Source organism: Artemia franciscana, chromosome 15, assembly GCF_032884065.1.
Source record: "Artemia franciscana chromosome 15, ASM3288406v1, whole genome shotgun sequence".
NCBI classification, from domain to species: Eukaryota; Metazoa; Arthropoda; class Branchiopoda; order Anostraca; family Artemiidae; genus Artemia; species Artemia franciscana.
The window spans coordinates 4,930,471-4,952,994 of NC_088877.1; the positions used below are offsets into that span (position 1 = coordinate 4,930,471).

At 35.5% G+C, this 22,524-nt stretch overlaps 1 protein-coding gene across 7 annotated transcripts in view; it reads right to left on the reverse strand.

Moving 5' to 3' along the window:
• The window catches only part of LOC136035961 (probable phosphorylase b kinase regulatory subunit beta), a 121,892-nt gene that overhangs the window by 4,115 nt on the left and 95,253 nt on the right, over window positions 1–22,524 (reverse strand). For all 7 annotated transcript variants that reach the window (XM_065717853.1, XM_065717848.1, XM_065717847.1 and 4 more), the window contains 3 exons: window positions 21,992–22,194; window positions 13,837–14,013; window positions 9,823–10,063 (listed from right to left, as the gene is read on the reverse strand). In XM_065717853.1, the coding sequence (XP_065573925.1) occupies window positions 9,823–10,063; window positions 13,837–14,013; window positions 21,992–22,194 (621 nt within the window). The remainder of the gene's footprint in view (window positions 1–9,822; window positions 10,064–13,836; window positions 14,014–21,991; window positions 22,195–22,524) is intronic.

The window sequence follows — 22,524 nt, forward strand, 5'->3', positions numbered from 1 at the left end:
TATTTTTACTATTTTTACTAAATTTTTACTATTTTTACTATCTCTAATTGAAGCAGTGCAACCAGTTTCAGAATGACTAATTGTTCAGAACAATGAGATAAATGGGCTTAATAGGGTTAATGCACTTCATGGCTCTTAATAGGATATTTCAAAGTGGAATTTAATTTTTTGCGACAAAATTATGGAAAATACATTTTTATTATTCAAAAATATATTTTTAATAATATATTTTTAAAAATATATTTTTAAAAATATATTTTTATTATACCATTCAATCAGGGAAGCAGAGTTGTGGTTCTCTCGATAGGTTATGTTCCACGTTTAGGGTTATAGGCCGAGTGGATTGGTGCGCTGGATTAAGGATCCTTTGTCTGAGAGGACGCGGGTTCGAATCCCGTCCGAGTCATTGGTGTGACTCTGTAAGCTTAGCCAGAGTCGACCCAGCTCTAAATGGGTACCTGGAGAAATCTGGGGAAAGTAAACAGGAAGGGTGTGCGAAAGCACAGGATGGTTGGCCCCCAATCCCCCATTGCACTGCCTGGCTGAAGGGCCAAGAAACGGAGATCAGCACGTAAAGTCTAATGCCGAATCCTTTACCTTTTTTTACCTTTAGGGTTATTTCTATTCTCTTCTAGTTTTAACACCCCTTCTCCACTTTTCTGTGAAGAAAATATACTTTTTTAAATTTATAATTATCTAAAAAGATTTTTAGGTAATTCTCTCTATTGACCTTTGAAATAGTCTTTTAAAGTTGTCCTCTTAATACCACATTCCTCCATAGCTTTTCGCATCGTGATTTGTCAAAGGTGACGGCTTTGGCTATCTGCTGAATAGATTCCACAATCGGGCAACTTGGCATCTTATACTATACTATATATTATATACTTATACTATACTATAACGTCTTGGCACAGCCGTGAATTTTCTATTAAAGGTTTCTCTTTAAGGAATAAAAAAAAAATTCAAATAGAGCCAGTAGGGATATACGCTCCAATAATATAAATACCAGTTATAAATACCTATTATATAAATAATTAATATTCACCATATACAGACCTAGCCTATACCAATTCAGGGTATATATTTGCACGTTAGTGAGTATATGTGTATGTATGTGTATGTGTATGTATGTGTGTATGTATATGTATGTATGTGTATGTATATATATATATATATATATATATATATATATATATATATATATATATATATATATATATATATATATATATATATATGTATATATGTAAGCCCTATAGATAGGTAGAGTAGCTCCATAGGAGGCTTAGGCCAAGTAGGACCTTGTCCCAGTGGGGCCCATAATAGAAACTGGGAAACCCTCCCCTGGGGGTCATAATTTCAGGTGGAGGAGGAAGAAGGCCCCTCAAATGTACACTCAGCAGGGCCAACTGCCGTGTTCACGCGTCAGATGAGTTACAAACCTTCTCCCAGTAATGGGTTAAATTGCATGGTGAAGCAGAACACCATCGTGGGAGGATCCTCTATAGGAGGACAACTGCGGCAGGGCGTAAGATCCAGATTTATGGACAACGGCCTCTGTAAAGGGCTGCCTCGACCCTTTCGGGGTACCTGCAAGACTGGGAAACTTGTGGTCAATTTTTACCACTTGAGGAGTGGCGCCCCTCGAGGAAATTATAGCCTAGTAAACAACACAGCACTCGTACGGGATTCTGATTATTGGATAATTTTCTGGGCTTGGTTTGTTTTGATGGGCGTTTTCGAGCTGAAAAACCTCTTCCTAGCTAATTTATCTACTATGGGCTGCCTCCCCGTAGTAGCATAATATTTGTAGGCATGAATATATAATGAGTCGGAGGTAATAGGCTTGGGACTGTCTGTGCAGGATTTCGACTCTTGTTGATAGAAGAGCATCGCCAAGTGCTGAAAACCATGTTGTGACCAAGATGGGCCCAGGATTGCACAAAGCCTCCAACTTACTGGAGGTCCCAGGGACTTCTTGCTGTCCGGTTCTAAGCCGGCTTAAGCGCTTCGGTGTAGACTTGAGAAGATATGTTGGTCCCCATCCTGCACTGGTATCCGGGATCACTGCTTTTCTTGAGGCCAAAATAATTTCAAAGATTTAAAGAACATGAAAATTGGAACTTGGAATGTTACGACGTTAAAAAATGACTATCGCATCGACATTTTGACTGACGAATTCAGACGGTTTGAACTGGATTTATTAGGAGTTTCAGAAACTCATATCCCAGGGGTAAGAAGCATGAAATTAGGTGACATAGAATTTGTTTACTCAGGAAGGAAGGATGGGGTACATAGACAGGGAGTAGGGCTCATGATGAATAAGGAAGCTGCTAAGTCTTGTTTAGGCTGGGAAGGTATTAATAATAGAATACTAATTGCTCATTTTATGACTAAAAAGTTTAGGGTATCAGTTATAGTAGTATATGCCCCCATTGAACCAACTGATGGAGATACTAGTGACTCAGATGAATTTTACTTACAGTTACAGGAGCAAATAGACAGGGTACCAGGTAGAAATATGGTGTTTTTGCTAGGAGATTTTAATGCCCAGGTTGGTAGAAATAGGGATAGATGGTATCCTAGCCTAGGTAATTTTGGTGTAGGAAAAGAAAACAGTAATGGCTATAGGCTTTTGCAATTTTGTAGGTGTAACAACCTAGTTATAACCAATACGGTGTTTGGTCACAAAATGGCCCATAAGTTGACATGGTATTCACGTGATGGTAAGACAGCAAACCTTATTGATTATGTTATTGTAAACAGAAGACTAGCAGGATCAATACAAGATACTAGGGTGTATAGGAGTGCCGTTATTGATGTTAAAAGTAAAGATCACCATCTAGTAGTATCTAAGGTTAATTTAAAGCTGAAATTTTGGAAGAGTAACTCCCTCCCGGAAAGTTATGATGTTGGTAGACTTCAGGATGAAAATTTGAGAAAAAAATTCCAGGAACAGTTGAGTACTAAACTTGAGGGTTTAAAATTTGACAATGTGGAAGATGGATGGAATAATTTCAGAAAAACAATTTGTGAAGTTGCTGATGGTGTCCTAGGGAAGAGTGCTAAGACAGCAACTAGGAATATTAGTGAAAAAGCTTTAGGTTTAATAGAGAGTAGAAGGGGTTTGTATAAGAATTATCTGAGCGATAGGTCGTATGAAAACAAAAGGAATGTAAAGAAAGTGGAGAAAGCATTAAAATATGAACTAAGGAGATGTGAAATGGAGGCGATGGATAAAATTGCTGAGGATCTGGAAGATGCGGCTAGACGGCATAATAGTAAAATATTATACTGGCATGTTAATAAATTGAAAGGGAGTAGCCGATCCGGACTAGTCCCAGTTAAAGATAGAAATGGGGTCACAATTAGTGATAAGGAAAAAGTTAAAGAAAGATGGGTGGAACATTTTGAGAATGTGCTAAACCGAGATACAGTTGCAGGAAAAGATATAGATGAAAATGAAAAAGTTTGTGATACCTTGGATGTGAAGGAAGATTTGTTTAGTGAGGAAGAATTAGCGACAGTACTAGAAGGATTAAAAAATAATAAGGCCCCAGGTGCTGATAGTATGATTAATGAGTTCCTTAAATATGGTGGCTCTGAGGTTAGGAATAAGCTACTGAAGATTATGAACATGATTTTTGAAAAAGGGGAAGTACCCAATGATTTTAGGAAAACCTTAATTAAACCACTGTATAAGAAAGGTGACAAGAGTGAATGTCGGAATTATCGAGGCATTAGTCTGGTCTCTGTAGGTAGCAAATTACTGAGTAATATGATACTTTTTAGACTGAGACATGCTGTAGACAAAGTTTTAAGGGAAGAACAATGCGGTTTTAGAAAAGGTAGAGGATGTGTCGACCATGTTTTCACTCTTAGGTTAATAATTGAGAAGTCCCTTCGTTGTCAAACACCTTTGGTCCTTAGTTTTATCGATTATGAGCAAGCTTTCGATTCTGTTGATAGAACAGCGTTGACAAAGGTCTTATCGTTATATGGTATACCAGAAAAATACATTAAAGTGATTTGCGCTATGTACGAGAATAATACTGCTGCGGTTAAGGTAGGAAATGAGGTTAGCAACTGGTTTTGTATTAAATCAGGAGTTAAGCAGGGTTGTGTTCTATCCCCCTTTATATGGATCATTTTGATGGACTTCGTCTTAAGGAGCACAGGAAAGGAAATTGGAGACCATGGAATCAAATGGGGAGGAAGAACGCTCCTGGACTTAGATTATGCTGATGATTTAAGCATATTAGATGAAAGTGTGAGCAAAATGAATGAATTTTTAGAGGTTTTACGAGTTCAGGGTGCTAAAATAGGCTTGAAAATTAATGTTAAGAAGACTAAGTCACTAAGGTTAGGAATAAGTGAAGATGAACAGGTGACCTTAGGTAACGAAAAGATTGATCAGGTTGGGAGCTTCAGTTACCTTGGTAGTATTATTAGTAAAGATGGTGGGAGCAGTGAAGATGTTAAAAGTAGAATAGCTAAAGCTCAGGGTGTTTTTTCACAGTTAAAAAAAGTTTGGAAGAATAGAAAGATAAGCCTACAAACCAAGATTAGAATATTGGAAGCTACAGTGATGACAGTGGTCAAATATGGCTCTGAAGCATGGACACTCCGAAAAGCAGATGAAAATTTACTAGATGTTTTCCAGAGAAATTGCCTACGGATTGTTCTGGGTACCCGGCTGACTGACCGTATTTCAAACAGTAGGTTGTCCGAAAAGTGTGGTTCAATCCCGCTTTCTTGGGCTATAATGAAAGAAAGGTTGAGATGGCTAGGCCACGTTCTACGGATGAAGGATGACAGATTACCGAAGATTGTCCTTTTTGGCCAACCGTCTGGGGCTACACGGAAAGCAGGTCGTCCTTGTCTGGGTTGGGAGGATGTCATAAATAAGGATTTAAAGGAAATGGGAACTTCCTGGGAGGGTGTAAAGAGGGAGGCTTTAAATAGATTAGGTTGGAGGAGGAGCGTGCGTAGCTGTGTTGGCCTCAGGCGGCTTGGTGCTGCAGTGAGTTATTAGTAGTAGTAGTTAGTATTATATAAATATTACTTGAAACATCACTCTAAGCTAAGCAGAAGATGAAACTTGCGTCAGGAAACTTACGACGTGGAAAATCTAGGTGAGGGAAGACCAAAGCATACGTGATTTATCGATTATTCTATGTTTTCTATGTCATTCTATGTTTTTAGAAATGTGTTTTTTAGTATTTTCCATAATTTCGTCGCCTAATTAAGAGCTATTTCTGTGAAATTTTCATGGAAGAAAATATACTTTTTAAATTTATAATTATCTAAAAAGATTTTTAGGTAATTCTCTCTATTGACCTTTGAAATAGTCTTTTAAGGTTGTCCTCTTAATACCACATTCCTCCATAGCTTTTCGCATCCTGATTTGTCAAAGTTGACGGCTTTGGCTACCTGCTTAATAGATTCCACAATGGGGCAACTTGGCATCTTACGACTATAACGTCTTGGCACAGCCGTGAATTTTCTATTAAAGATTTCTCTTATAAGGAATAAAAAAAAATTCAAAAAGAGCCAGTAGGGAGATACACTCCAATAATATAAATACCTGTTATAAATACCTATTACAAATATATTACTTGAAAGATCACTCTAAGCTAAGCAGAAGATGAAACTTACGTGAGGAAACTTACGACGTGGAAAATCTAGGTGGGGGAAGACCAAAGCATACGTGATTTATCGATTATTCTATGTTTTCTATGTTATTCTATATTTTTAGAAATGTGTTTTTTTCATATTTCCCATAATTTCGTTGCCTAATTAAGAGCTATTTCTGTGAAATTTTCATGGAATTGAAGTACACTCTGCCAAAAATAGTCTGTTGCTGCCCTATGCGTCTCTAGGCGTCAAGAAACTTAAGTCTAAGTATGTTGTCAGTTATTTTCAGGCATGACCATGGAGTATCAGATGCTTACGAAGTTAAATACTAAGGCCCAAAGAAAAGCCTTCTCTTTGAAATAAAATGGTTGTCAGTGACAAAAACCGATTATAATCCATTGCAATCAGCTATATTTAACGGCCAACTGTTTCGGAATTACGTTATGCTGTAGAGTGGGTAAAGAACAAAATGCCCGTTCAACAGAGTTTCCTTCTCACAAGTAGTCTTTATCAAGGTTGCCACCCTTTAGTATCACTATTTCTAGTGATGTTTTATATTGCCAAAAACAATCGCCAAATCAGCACACAAATCACTAAATTATTGAAAAAAAAACACGAAATAAACCCAAAAACCATTAAAATGTAGTGATTTTTTTTTCTCACAGGGTGGCAGCCCTGGTCTTCATACAGGATTTCTCTTGGTATATTTACAGCGGTTGACCGCTTCTGAACAAAAAATGGCAACCAATCAAAAGTAGTACCAGTAGATTCCTTATCTTGTGTTCTTCCAAATATCATGGTTGATTTTCAGACAATGAAAGGTTAATACGGAGCTCTTCTAATCTTGTTATACCCACCAATAAGAATGAAAATAAAGGATACGCAGGCGTGGCCTCTTCTATTTTATATAAACTTTCTAAGGTGTATTATCCTTCTGACCTCTACTCTACCAATTAGGATATGGCTTAGGCCCATTGATAAAAATACGACACAGAATCCATGTTCTTTGTGTTTATGCGTAATAATCATTAAGTTGTAGAGCGTTTCCTAATTAGTTATTTTTTCTTTAAGACGTGACTTACTTTCATTTTTTATATGTACCAAAATTTGTAGCATTGTCAGGTAGTTGAAGATACTTTGCTACTCCTAGCAACCAGACAATTGGCAAAGTTTGGGTGGTTAGCTTGCACCAAAAGAAAATCAAAGACTGAATATAATAGACTCTTTGGCACTCTAAGATGTGCTTAATAGGAATTAAAATTACTAAAGTCATTGACAGCGGAGTATTGCCAACCAGATGAATAGGAATTTAAAAAAAGCCCAATTTGATTCTAAGGTAATTAAATTTAAACAATTAAAATAGTTTAAAAATAGTAGTAGTAGTAGTAGTATGACGGCACTAGACCCTTAAGTCAAACTGGCGGTGCTGATCTCCGTTTCGTGACCCTTCAGCCGGGAAGTGCAATGGGGGACTGGGGGCCATTCATCCTGTGCTTTCGCACACCCTTCCTGCTTACCTTCCACAGATTTCTCCAGGTACCCATTTAAAGCTGGATCGACTCTGGCTGAGCTTACAGAGTCACGCCAGTGACCCCCGCCCAAACCAAATAACTGGCTATGTTAGGGATCAATCCCGTGCCCCTTGGACAGAGAATTCTCAAACCATCGCGCCAACCACCAAGCCATTACGGCTAGTTTTAAAGAAAATATAAAAGTAAAAAAATGGAAAAAGGAAATCTTTTGTACTCTTGTTGGAAAGTTCGAGTCTTTTATCTTCTGCCCAATGTAAAGCCGAAAACAAATATATTAATAAGATAAATGCAACCAACATTTCCATATACGTTTTCATAATTAGGATTATGTTTTGACCGAGGTAACGCTTGATGGTTTAACGTTTTGCGTTATTGTTTGCAGAGAGGAATTTCCTTTTTTTATTAATTTCCCACACTCCTTAGCCAGTAAAACAGACAAAAATTCTCACAAAAATGTAATATTTAAAGACACTTACTTACACAACATTTCATAATGCTAAAAAATACTAACCTAAGGAATACTTAATAGGATACTTGAGAGTAATTAAAAGACCAGAAATAACCAATGACATGCTATTGATCCCCAGAAAAGGTATTGATAACCAAATCAAAGAATCCAAAGCCCAGTACCTCTGGGCTTTAGAAATTAGCTCTGCACCTACTTCTAAGAAACAGGGCTTAGTGGATTGTCATTTAGCTATAATATCGCTTTGTTGTAAAGTTGCAGAGAGTCAATAGCCAAAAATAAAAACTGCCGTTTGTAAGTTTCTGGCTTTTAGACCTGATTGGAGTAGTATTTAATCCCATAGTTTCTTTTTAATTTATCATATTCAATTAACATAAAACACACACAAACAGCAACAACAAACCGTAGAGCTACTTTCTTTTCCAGTTAATTTTTTTTTATTATCATTGTTTTTGCATCTTATTATGTCTTCACGAAATTTTCGCTTTGTGTGTTTTTTAAGGACTTTTGTTCGGCCTTAATTTTGGATCGTTTCTTCATTATATTTTATTGATTCATTTTTAAATCTTGTTCAATTCTTGCAAAATCCAAAATTGCGCTACCTAAAAGAAAAAAATGAGCCGAAATAAGTAGAAAGGTCAGGTCATAGCTAAAAAAATTTAACTTGAATAGGTAAACTGCACAGTTAAAAAAAAAGCTTCGGGAATATTCTGTATCGAAATTTTTTTTTTTCTTTAATAACAGAGTTGAAATTTGTATCTGCAAGACAATCACTTAAAAATGTTGTCACACATGTTTATTTACGTCAGTTTCAGACCGAACCAAAAAGATACCTAGTTAATGGCCTTAGGCTTCCTTCAGGTGAAAGCGCGTACAAAGAGCAACAAAATCTAAATATTACGAGGGCGAGGGAAACATTAGGATTTTAGAAATGCCTATGTGGGGCATGGCGCAACATCGGTTGGGAGCGACCGGTCTAGAGGATCCCTTCTAAAAACGACTTTGGGTTTGAAAAATGCAGCTTTTTGTGTTTCAAATAAGCAACGATAGTCACTTTATATATATATAAAAAAATAAAAACTTGTATGTTTTTTAACACTTATGTGACACTTATTTAACACTTATATGTGACAAGGAGATATCTCCTAAAATAAAACTAGAATAATTTGATATTCGTTAGAAACCTTCGTCTCAATTTCTCTCTCTTTCTATTCCTCTATCTTTCTCTGTTGCTTTTTTTTTAATTTTACTTTGTTCCAAATCAAGAGAAAGAATTACCTCAACAATTACTTGCCGATACTCCGAATTCACACACTTACTTTCTATCCCTCTGTCTTTTTCTGTTGCTTTTTTTTAATTTTACTTTGTTCCAAATCAAGAGGAAAAATTACCTCAACAATTATTTGCCGATACTCCGAAGTCAAACACTTAATTTCTATCCCTCTATTTTTCTCTGTTGCTTTTTTTTAAAATTTTACTTTGTTCCAAATCAAGAGAAAGAATTACCTCAACAATTATTTGCCGATGCTCCGAATTCAAACATTTACTTTCTATCTCTCTATCTTTCTCTGTTGCTTTTTTTTAAGTTTTACTTTGTTCCAAATCAAGAGAAAAAATTACCTCAACAATTATTTGCCGATACTCCGAACTCACACACTTACTTTCTATCCCTCTATTTTTCTCTGTTGCTTTTTTTTAAATTTTACTTTGTTCCAAATCAAGAGAAAGAATTACCTCAACAATTATTTGTCGATACTCCGAATTCACACACTTACTTTCTATCCCTCTATCTTACTCTGTTGCTTTTTTAAAATTTTACTTTGTTCCAAATCAAGAGAAAGAATTACCTCAACAATTATTTGCCGATACTCCGAATTCACACACTTACTTTCTATCCCTCTATCTTACTCTGTTGCTTTTTTTTAATTTTACTTTGTTCCAAATCAAGAGAAAGAATTACCTCAACAATTATTTGCCGATACTCCGAAGTCAAACACTTACTTTCTATCCCTCTATCTATCTCTGTTGCTTTTTTTAAAGTTTTACTTATTTCCAAATCAAGAGAAAAAATTACCTCAACAATTATTTACCGATACTCCGAACTCACACACTTACTTTCTATCCCTCTATTTTCTCTGTTGCTTTTTTTAAAATTGTACTTTTTTCGAAATCAAGAGAAAGAATTACCTCAACAATTATTTGCCGATACTCCGAATTCACACACTTACTAAGCATATCTTCAACAGTAAGACGAAAATTCAGTTCAGACAAGGTCATATTTGTCGTTGTGGCTTTTTTGTCAATTTTGTGACCTTGGAGATTAATTCCTTCTAAAGTCTTTGAAAGGACCAACCAGACTTTGGGATAGAACCCGTCTGGAACCCGGCTCAAAGCTCCTTCCAGCTGGCGACGATGGAGTGGGCTTAGCCTATAACAAAAAAGGGATGTGACGCTCGGTTTAGAAGCACTGTATTATTGGCTGTTTTTTCACTAACGGTGAGTTAGAAACACTGAAAAAAGAGACTACTAGCTTGTAAAAACGTTACAGTTAATCTTTCGGTCAGCTGATCTGTAAACTGATTTATAGTCAATTCAGCTTTCAACCTACTGGTCAATTTACTGTACTGTTAATTTGGAAAAACGTCTCTTGGTCAACTGATCTGTGAACTAATCTATGGTCAATTCAGCTTTCGACCTTTTGGTCATTTTACTGTACTGTTAATCTGGGGGGTCAACTGATCTGTAAACTGATCTATGGTCAATTTAGCTAGGAACTTTTGGTCATTTTACTTTACTGTTAATCTGGAAAAATATCTTTGGGTCAACTGATCTGTAAACTGATCTATGGTCAATTTAGCTAGGAACTTTTGGTTATTTTACTGTACTGTTAATCTGGAAAAATATCTTTGGGTCAACTGATCTGTAAACTGATCTATGGTCAATTTAGCTAAGAACTTTTGGTCATTTTACTTTACTGTTAATCTGGAAAAATATCTTTGGGTCAACTGATCTGTAAACTGATCTATGGTCAATTTAGCTAGGAACTTTTGGTCATTTTACTGTACTGTTAATCTGGAAAAATATCTTTGGGTCAACTGATCTGTAAACTGATCTATGGTCAATTTAGCTAGGAACTTTTGGTCATTTTACTGTACTGTTAATCTGGAAAAATATCTTTGGGTCAACTGATCTGTAAACTGATCTATGGTCAATTTAGCTAGGAACTTTTGGTCATTTTACTTTACTGTTAATCTGGAAAAATATCTTTGGGTCAACTGATCTGTAAACTGATCTATGGTCAATTTAGCTAGGAACTTTTGGTCATTTTACTTTACTGTTAATCTGGAAAAATATCTTTGGGTCAACTGATCTGTAAACTGATCTATGGTCAATTTAGCTAGGAACTTTTGGTCATTTTACTTTACTGTTAATCTGGAAAAATATCTTTGGGTCAACTGATCTGTAAACTGATCTATGGTCAATTTAGCTAGGAACTTTTGGTCATTTTACTTTACTGTTAATCTGGAAAAACATGAACGTTGACCAGTACTTTTGCATGAAGAAGGAAAATCTAACTGACCATTTTCTGTCCTATTTTCATATTAATATTAAAAATTCATATCAAAGATAGTTCAAAAAGCACTATTTTATTTTTCTTGTAATAATAATCTTTTTACACTAAAAAAGTTCCATCAAAAGGAACTGTGTGATTCTTTTTAGAAGAAAAAAACATAATCAATCTATCACGTTTATGACAAAACTCGCCTTTTTTAGACATCGAAATTATAAAAGATACTACAACGTTGTATCAATTAAAAAGTAATGGCCACACAAAACGCTTTAAACATTTGTCATACAATAGCTCTATTACAGAATTCAACCATTCTGTAAAACAGAATATTATTCATCACCTAAAAAGTATTACTCGTTAATTGCCTTCAGAAACATTGAAAAAAAACTTGATTTTTCGAGGATTTTTTACTTGTTTAATTTATTATCATTATTAATATTTTATTTATATATTAATTATTTTTTTTGAAGAAAAAAACATAATCAATCTATCGCGTTTATGACAAAACTCACCTTTTTTAGACATCGAAATTTTAAAAGATGCTACAACGTTGTATCAATTAAGAAGTAATGGCCACACAAAACGCTCTAAACATTTGTCATACAATAGCTCTATTACCGAATTCAACCATTCTGTAAAATAGAATATAGAACTTTTTATTTTTTATGATCAGTTCTATGGTATTAATAGCTTTCTGAGGTCAATCAGAGTGTCTTTAGCCGTTTTACAGCTTAGGGGCAATTTGAGAGAATTATTTACACGGCCCACAATTAGCCTGTAGTCCAGAGGCGTGCCCTGCAGCCCACAGGCATGCCGCCCGTCAAGCTTTCATACTTGGTGTAAAACATTAAGACCCATTATCCTAATTAATCCTTCATTTAATATCTACTGGTTTTAGAAATATTCGGTAAAAATATTAGTGATATATAATTCAATTATCACAACTTAAACACTAAATTTCTGTTACTTGAATTAGTGCGAATTTTCTATTCACAAATAAATTATAGAACAAGACTTATCACAACTAGCAATGCCCCCCCCCCCCACTGAAGAGGCTAACCAGTAAAAAATATCCCTAGTCCATATTGACCAACAATTTAAAAACATGTTATCAAATCTTTTCCCTCGATATTCAAACTTGACTGTTATTGATAACTTCGAAGACCACACTGCCTTTCCATGACGAAAGTAAAACAGTTCAAAATAGGGATGATACCTTTTTATTGACAGTGAATAGATATAAAATTATTTAACTGGATATTTCGAACACATATACAGTGTTCATCATCAGCACTAAAACTCAGGTTTTAGCACTAACATCATCATCAGCACTAAAACTAATAATTTTATATCTATTCACTGTCAATAAAAAGGTATTATCCCTGTTTTGAACTGTTTTACTTTTGACTGTTATTATAAAACAGGACAAGTGTCTTTTCTACATGACAGTAAAAACAGAAACTATCAGAAATACGAGAGAGCCTACTGCCGCAAACTACACTTCAACGGCCTACAATTCAAAGCAAACCACATTTTCAAACATTTAATGCATAGAAACAGCAAAATTTTCAGTGCAAATATTTTTGAAAAATAGATGAAAACAGAGCGCTAACATTTACCGACATGCTATACCTATACATTCTAATCATCTTTCAGAAAAGCGTCATCACGACTTTTGGGCAAAGAGATGGGAGTTGAGGAGGAAGAACATCCCTCACACACATGCCAATTTATATTCCTTTGGAATTTTAACGTCACTCTTGAGCTGCATAAAAAAAATTGTTTTTTATTGTATTTCTGTCCGTTTTTTGTGTATGACAAATAAATATTTTATACATTATAACATAATTTGCCAAAGAACAGAACGCAAGGCCACGTGCCAGTGAAAAAAGAAGCGAAGGCAGTGTTAGGGAGGAAAGAGAAGAGGGAGATAGGATTGAAAGAGATAGAGGAAAGAAGAGAGAAATGGGAAGGATGGGTTGCCGATATACAGAGAGAGAAGGGGAGCAAGAGAGGGAGCAAAACTAAAAATGCGAAATGTTGCATTTTTTGTGGATAGGGGCTTGAAACCTCCAATATAAGGCTGTCAGAAATATTGAATTTAGTAGTATAGGTTTTATCTACATCGCAGTGAGGGAGACAGAGAGAGTGTGGGTGAGTGAGAGAGAGTGTGGGTGAGAGAGAGAGAGAGAGAGAGAGAGAGAGAGAGAGAGAGAGAGAGAGAGAGAGAGAGAGAGAGAGAGAGAGAGAGAGAGAGAGAGAGAGAGAGAGAGAGAGAGAAGTCCGTGCGGGTTTGGGAAAGGTAGAAAGAATCAAAGACATTGATAGGGAGAAATGGGGAAAGAGAGCAGTGAGAGAGATAGATGGAAGGAGAGTGAAAGGGAGGGATTGGACAAAGGGAGGGGAATAGTCAGTGATAGGAAGCAAGAGGGGGAGTGAGAAAGAGAGAGACCGAAATTTTTATATTTAGTTCTTCATTATTTGAACTTCTTTGGCTTCACCATTCCAGGATTAAGCCAAATATCAATAAATAAAATTAGCTTCTTCAACTAAGCAGAAAATATTCAAAAGCCCTTCCAGCTCATAAGACCGATTTAAATCCATGTCCAGATAAAAAGAAAACGCCTTACTTTTCATCACTAGCCCACTCCTTCACTGTCAAGACTTTGTATATTAGTCTTCTTAGTTCACTAGGTGATCGCTCATTCAACGAATCTTGAGAGGGACTGCCGTTCGTATTTCCATTCATTTTCAGTTCTTCATCATTTGTCATTGTCAAGTATAATTCAACAGCTTTTAAAACCCATCTGAAAAAAGGATATTAGAAATCTAAAAGGAAAAGAAAAAATCCGTCATTTGCAAGTAGGAAATTAACTGGTAAATTTAATCTAGTTTAATCCATGATTCCCAACGTGGGGCATGGCAATACTTAATGGTTCATAGACAGGATATACACCCTTCAGCTGACTACTTTAGAGCCTTAATTTTGAAAAAAAAAACATATTAGTTTTTCAATGACGTTATACACTGTATAAAAGGATTTTTATTCAGACGATACTTTTCATGAGCATAAAATATGCCTAGAAGACAACCCTAAAAATATACTAAGTATCTTCTTAATCTTTAAGGGACATCAGGATTTTAGAAATAACTAGGTGGGGCATCACCGTAAATGGGCTGGGAGCCACTGATCTAAATGAAGGTTGATCCAAATCTAGAAGAAGTTCTTCGAGGGTCTGTACCTAGGATGCTTTGATCCATATGAAGCTTGATCGTTAAGTTTAAAAATAGCTATTATTCATAAATAGCTATAAATTTATAATTTATAATATTATTATAAATTAAGTTTATAAATAGCTATTAGGTTCTCCTAAATAATTTCTAACTCAGTCTAAAGTCTCCAGTCAGTTTCTGGTCTCTGCCGTGCCTCAAATAACAAATTATATTTTGAGACCTTTCTAGAAAAAAAATTAATATCCAAAATTTAAGCCCAAAATCCATCATTTCTGGGAAGGAAAGCAGATTTGTGACTCTAGAATTTAATACAAAATATACATTTATTCTAAAATTCATCGTACATCCTGGGTAAGGCTTACAAGAATATGGCCACTTAGAGGACTTTGGTCCTCTAATACCAAGTATTTCAGAAGGAACTTCGAAATTTTCTATTTTTGAGGCGTATTTTGCTTTTTACATAAAATATGAAAAATCACAATTAGGAAACTCTAGGGTGTATATTTTGCTGTCACCTATCAAGTTTTGTCTCAAATGTAAAGTACGGATTAAAATGTAACAATCGAAGAAACCAACAATATTACAATTACGACATTTTGAAAAACATTGAAAGTCATATTTTTACCTTTGATGTAGGAAGACACGGATGTTTGTATTTTACAATAGGCTACAATTTGAAGCATAACTCCTCCTACGAAGTTTCTCCCTGGACCCAGGTCCCTTGGGATGGGGGAAGCTTCTAGCAGTCTAGTCTCAAAGGGATCGAATATAAGAAATCTTAATGCACAAACTAAAACTATAAGTACTTTTTTAATTTAATGTATGACAAAAATAATTTATATCTAAGGGCGTTTTGTTGCGGTAATTTTTTTTGTTATTGAATTAGACATTAAATAAATGCTGTGTTAGATTCTGCTTAACATATAGAAACCGATTTACCTTGGTATAGGTAAATTGAGATTGTTGTTCTGACCACGTTCGAAGAAATTCAGATCAGAGCAAATAATAAACTGTGGTCATTGAACCATATAATATTTAAGTTCAAATATACCACTAAAAACTTATTACAACTAAGAACAAAACTACATAAGTAGTTAGTGACGGCATACCTGCAAGGCAAATTTAAAACTACAACGAGGCTGCAGTAACAAGAGTGAAAGACAAACTTAGCCCCATATATACGTATAGAGCCCCAAAATACGATCAAAAGAGAGTCCAGCGAATTTTACTTGCAGTTTTTCATATCTAATCGGTCTTGTTTCCTAAGATTCCACGTAATATTCTTGCCAAATTTCAGAATTCTGATATCGACTCTAACACAATTGAGATAGATATCGCAGTGGACCCGTTTTCTGTAAACCAAATGAGACCAAAAGCGTGCAGTGGATACGGTTTAATATCTAATGGTTGAAAAATACTTCTGATGAAATTATAGTTAATCCTACAAAACCATCGTTCCTTCCAAAGCAGTCCTTCCCTTGCTACATGTGCTCAGCTCGTCAAAACTTAACAAATAAACAATAAGCATGGGAGCCTCTGATAGTTGCATTGCCGTTAAACATTTTAAATTTGGAAAATCATGTGATACTGATGGAATAAGCTCCGAATATATTAAACTAGGCTGGACTCTGCTACACAAATATCTCTCTCTTTCGTTCCTAATTTGCCTTAAATTAGGATTGATATCAAAGCCGTATTGAGGGTAAGGACTTGAACCCCCTCCCCCAAAAAATCTTTGCCCGACTCGTAAAAACGTAATAAAATACATAAAACACATATTTGATACGTTGTTTAATATTTTTTATAAGCACCCGCCCCACGAGAAAATATCCCCGGATCCAGTTGGTGCCCAGTACATTTTGTTTGTATAAACTTTTAGGCTTATCATGGTGGGCACACCTTCTTGTTGAACTGTTAGAAAAATATTGCGTCACTTAAAAATAATTGCGCTGCACACTATACACTGTGGCAGTATTTTACGCAATACTGTATCATGAATTGTTGCTTACTCCATTTGAGCTAAGTGTTGATATTAATATTTTCAGTCTTTTACCTGACTATTCATTTACGCAGGTTGTTTTTGTGCAGTTTCCTGAAGATAAGCAACTTAAGATTTGATTTTGGTTATTTGTTTTGATTTTGGTAAGATTTGGTTATTTGTGAAAAATCAGAAAAATGAGGTATTTTTAACTTACGAACGGGTGATCAGATCTCAATGAAATTTGATATTTAGAAGGATATCATGTCTCACAGCTCTTATTTTAAATCCCGACCGGATCTGGTGACATTGGGGGGGGGGGGTTGGGAGTAGGAAACCTAAAACTTGGAAAACACTTAAGAGTGGAGGGATCGGGATGAAACTTGGTGGGAAAAATAAACATAAGTCCTAGATACATGATTGGCATAACTGGAACGGATCCGCTCTCTTTGGGGTATTGGGGGGGGGGGGGGTAATTCTGAAAAATTAGAAAAAATGAGGTATTTTTAACTTACGAACGGGCGATCGGATCTCAATGAAATTTGATATTTAGAAGGATATTGTGTCTCAGAGCTCTTATTTTAAATCCCGACTGGATCTGGTGACACTGGGGGGAGTTGGGAGAGGGAAACCTAGAACTTAGAAAACACTTAGAGCGGAGGGATCGGGATGAAACTTGGTGGGAAAAATAACCACGAGTCCTAGATACATGATTGACATAAACGGAACGGATCCGCTCTCTTTGGGGTAGTTGGGGGGGGGTTAATTATGAAAAATTAGAAAAAATGAGGTATTTTTAACTTACGAACGGGTGATCGGATCTCAATGAAATTTGATATTTAGAAGGATATCGTGTCTCTAAGCTCTTATTTTAGATCCCGTCCGGATCTGGTGACTTTGGGGGGAGTTTGGGGCGGGGGAACCTAAAATGATAGAAAACGCTTAGATTGGAGGGATCGGGATGAAAGTTGGTGGGAAAAATAAGCAGAAGTCTTAGATACGTGATTTACATAATTGGAACGGATCCGCTCTATTGGCTCCGCTTCTATTCTGAAAAATTAGAAAAATGACGTATTTTTAACTTAGGAAGGAGTGATCGGATCTTCATGAAACTTCATATTTAGAAGAACCTCGTAACTCAGATATCTTATTTTAAATCTCAACCGGATCCAGCGTAATTGGGGGGGGGGGGCAGTTAGGGGAGATCGGAAATCTTAGAAAATACTTAAAGCGGTGAGATCAGGATGAAACTGGATGGGAAGAATAAAAACCTTTCTAAGATACGTGACTGACATAACCGGACCGGAACTGCTCTCTTTGGTGGAGTTGGGGGGGAGGAATTTTGAAAATTGAGGTATTTTTAACTTACGAAAGTATGACCAGATCTTAATGAAATTTGATATTTAGAAAGATCTTGTGCTTTAAAGCTCTAATTTTAAATTCCGTCCAGATCCTGTGGCATTGGGGGAGTTGGAGGGAGAAACCGGAATTCTTGGAAAACGTGAAAATTGGGGTATTTTTATCTTACGAATAGGTGATCGGATCTTAATGAAATTTGATATTTAGAAGGAATTCATGTCTCAGAGCTCTCATTTCAAATCCCGACCAGATCTTTTGACATTGGGGGGAGTTGGAGGGGGAAATCTTGGAAAACACTTGAGTCGCTTATTTAATGTATCAGTAATGCTTCATATTTCGTAAATTCCTAATTCTGAGAAATCGTGTTCAACGACCGTTGCGGCCGTTTTAGCTACAAAAAACTGCTTAACGATAATCGTTGTATGAGAGTCTGCATTATCATATTGAATTACCCACAATTGAACTTGCCACAAATCAGGTTCCTTTCTGCAAATTCTTTCATGCAGCCGTTTCAATACACTCAAATAGTAATCAGAGTTAATTATTTGACCATATATGATTGGGCTCCCCCCAATTTGACCATATATGACCATATATTACCATATTTGACCATATTTGACCATATATGATATGGGCTCCCCAAAAATGGGGAGCCCATTTTTGGACCACAGTTCTCCAATTCTCCAGGAGTCGAAAAAACGCATCAGCATTAATTTGATTTTTTTTTGACATCCTGAACTTTTTTTTCTGTGTCGAGATCCTGCCCTCTTTGAACCCCGCCACAGGGGCGGATCTAGAGCAAAATCTTGGGGGGGGCAATGTGGCAAAGGCACCACGAAAATTCATCAAATTGACAAATTTATTCTAAAAAAGAGTGTAAAAAAGAAAAAAACAGGGAAAGAGTGTTCCATAAAAATCTTGGGGGGGGGACCCCTCTGGATCCACTGGTGTCAGAAAACGATCTTCTTAAACTGGGCTTATCCTCAGAAGACGATCTTCTTAAACAGGGTTTATCCTCTTAAGGAGTTTTTTCCCCTTTTTCATAAAGGATTTCATTACAACTCGTTGCTCATGAAAATCACGATCGATTTCCAACGTCATGACAGTAAAATACACACGTACAAAAACAGAGCTACTTTAACGACAACCTGGTTTGAAGAACTGAAACTAATTTTATTCAAAGGGATTGATTTAAATTAGAGCTAATAAAAGAAGTGGGAGTACAGTTTAACAACAAGGCTCGTTCTTGCAGCCGAAAAACACAAAAAAATACGCACGACTTTAAATTTAAAAATATTAAAAAAGAATAGCCGAGTGGTTAGCGCACCAGTATTAAAATCCTGCGTCCGTTAGGGCAGGGGTTCGAATCCTGGAGTCGCTGGTTATTTCTTTTGGAAAAGGAGTCATTGGCGTGGCTCTGCAAGCTCTGCCAGAGTCGACCCTGCTTTAATGGGTACTAGGGGAAATCTGGGGAAGGTGAACAAGAAGTGTGTGTAAAATCACAGGATGGCTGGCCCACAACCCCCCATTGCACTTCCTGGCTGAAGGACCATGCAACGGGGATGAGCATCGCTCGTTTGGACTATAGTGACTAATGTTATGTCCTTTACGGCCCTAGTAGCAAAATTCTTGTTTTCTCTAAATAAGAAAATTCCGAATTATTTCAAATAAGAAATGTATTCAAACGGGAATTTTTTTTAATAAGCCGTTACTTGACTTAAATTCATATTATGCTATTTCATTTATGTTATTTGTTTTTCTTCAACTACACGGTGATCTTCCCAGCCGTCCTTAAAATTAGACAGTCTTTTATCTGACCATTCGACTTATTATCTTCGTAATTATAACGATATTCGAATTCAATTATGTCCATCAGTCAGATTAAATTTTGAGTCCCCGACTTCTAGTGAGTCTGCCAAGAATGCCTTCCCTGATTTGGCTAGAAAGTGTCATTGGTTTGGTACCTTTAGAAGGATTGTAAAAGAATTACTGATCTTTAATCAATTTAATTAGATTTATTTTTATTTATCTTACCTTTATTTCTTTAGCCCCCATCTGCGGTTGATATCTCCAATCTTAGTTTGGATTTTGTGTTGGCTTAGTATTTTTCTAAAGCAATTTGTACTGGCTTGCTTTTTAGAGGGTAGTCAACGATGGTTATTCGAGTTTATTTTTGCTTTGTATTTGATGATGAATGTTTCTGCTAATTTTAATATTGGGCGTATATTTGTTTTATGTTTCTTTTTGTTGGAAAAAGTCTATCCATCTATCTATTGTTTTGTCTTCTTTTTCTGAACCACTCCTATGTAAGTGAAATAAAAACATAATTTATTATTTTTACTTTTCTTGGAGATTCTAAGGTTAAACTGTTTAGCTTATTAACGGTAAATCTTCTCAGGTTCCAGCAATATGTTATTTACACAAGCTATTTATTAGACAAGGAAGTTTCCTTAACCTCACTGGGAAATTTAATTAAAGTTCCTCTTCTTTACAGAAGCCAAAGAATGTTAGAACTAAAGATCCAATTCTTGGAGTAAAGCCAATTCTGAAATGAATACTCACGAAAAACAAGGAATGCTAATCTAGAAGAAACTGTTTTACAATAACACTATTTTAGCCATTAGAACTAAAATACTTCCCCCTCAGAAAAAACCGAAATCCAGGCAAGACTATTCTTTCTTTGGGTGGAATCGAACCAGTTCATGGTAATCATTGGGATATGTAAAATGACTCTTTTCCATTAAATAAATGAAAGAATCATAGTTTGCAAACAATAGATATACTGCGATAAGCTGATTCTATATTTAATCTTATTTTGATCATAAATAGGTAAGAACTACTAAGTTCAGAATTGTGTATGAAGAGTAATTAGCATAAACAAACGCATATTTTTCGTTTTCGAAAAAGTGGTAAATATGACACAAAGAGGTGTAACTTCAATGAAAAATCGAGCGATTGAATCTAGCAAACTTAAAACGAAGATTCCACCCTTCTAACTACGAAACAAATCGTATTTTTGTTTATACGATTTTCACGATTCAAATTTCGGTTAAAAAATTTTTTACTCTTTTATTTTTCGATTTATATATTAGTTAAAACTGGTAAAAATGGAGGAATTGTCCATAATAAAATGTTCCAGTTTCCAAGGACAAAATCCCAAACGGTGGCATTTTGAATTAAAAGTAAGTTGCCATCAAGCCATGGCTAATAGGAGAAAAGGCCAAGACAGATAGTTTGAGTAAGTCATCTGGCATAAGCTTTTTTTAGGATTTTTTAAAAATGACGTCATTTCACTGGATGATAGATAGTCTATCATCCATCCATCCTACGGCAAAACCAAGTTAGATATACATAAAATGCTATGCATGATTTGCTTATTATAAACAAACTATAAATGGGTAGGCCTTAATTTTTTTACAGTCTGTTTGCACATGGAAATTCTTCTGTAGCTTATGGAAAATTGTAGAAAGCAATGGAATTTTACTGTCAACAAACCACGTGTTGACACGCAAACCGACTTTTTTCCTGCATGGCCTAGTTGTACACTTCCTCTTATTCTGGAAAAATATAATATCCTCTTGTTCAGTCATCGACGAATCCCAAATCTTCATTTTAACATCCATAGTCAGACACTATTCTCTATCATTAATTATCGCAAACTAAATAATTTTCATTCATGGTCAGAGAAACCGGTTCTACTCAGATCAAGAACTTGTGTGGGGTTGCTATAATACATAAGTACCAGACGTAGTTATTGCATTGTTAAAAAGCGTTGTTACAAACATACCCATTTAGTTAATTTTGGACTTGGCGGTAATCATTAATTCATAAATATATATTTAAGGTAGCTAATTAATTAAAAATTTAAAGCCCGATAAGAAATACGTCGTCTTATCAAGAATATAGATAACTTCGAAGACCACACTGCCTTTCCATGACGAAAGTAAAACAGTTCAAAATAGGGATGATACCTTTTTTATTGACAGTGAATAGATATAAAATTATTTAACTGGATATTTCGAACACATATACAGTGTTCATCATCAGCAGTAAAACTCTTTACTGCTGATGATGAACACTGTATATGTGTTCGAAATATCCAGTTAAATAATTTTATATCTATTCACTGTCAATAAAAAAGGTATCATCCCTATTTTGAACTGTTTTACTTTCTTATCAAGAATTTCAACTAAAAGCTAGAGATCATACGGTACCCAATTCGTATTTTTAGAATTCCTGAGAACAATTCTGGATTAGTTGCAATCAGACGACCACAATAAAGCAGGACTTCCTGCTGCAGAACGGCCTGCATCAGATCATACGGTGCTACATGTTTGTACAGTACTAACTGAATTTCCTTGGGGGTCATGGGTTTATCCAAGACTATCTCTTCTTTTCCAATTACTCCTACTGTCAGCTAAAAAGAAAAACATTGAAAGGAAAGCTAAAAGGAAAAGCATAGTTAGTAAACTATTTGGTAAACTAGACATTTATATCGTATTTCTTTTAGTGTAGTTTCGCTTTTATTTTCAAAACAATTCTAATTTTACGAGTTAAAACATTTTAATTTCTTAAATGATTATGTCAGGCATACATGGGCATCAATTTATCATTATTCCACAAGGCTCGTCATTTAATAAGATTTCAATATAAAATAAAAAAAACGGGCTACGCAGTTTTCAAAGCTTTTTCGTGAGTATTTCTACTGTTCTACTTCTAACTCTTAGCTAAGAAGAGAAGCATAAAA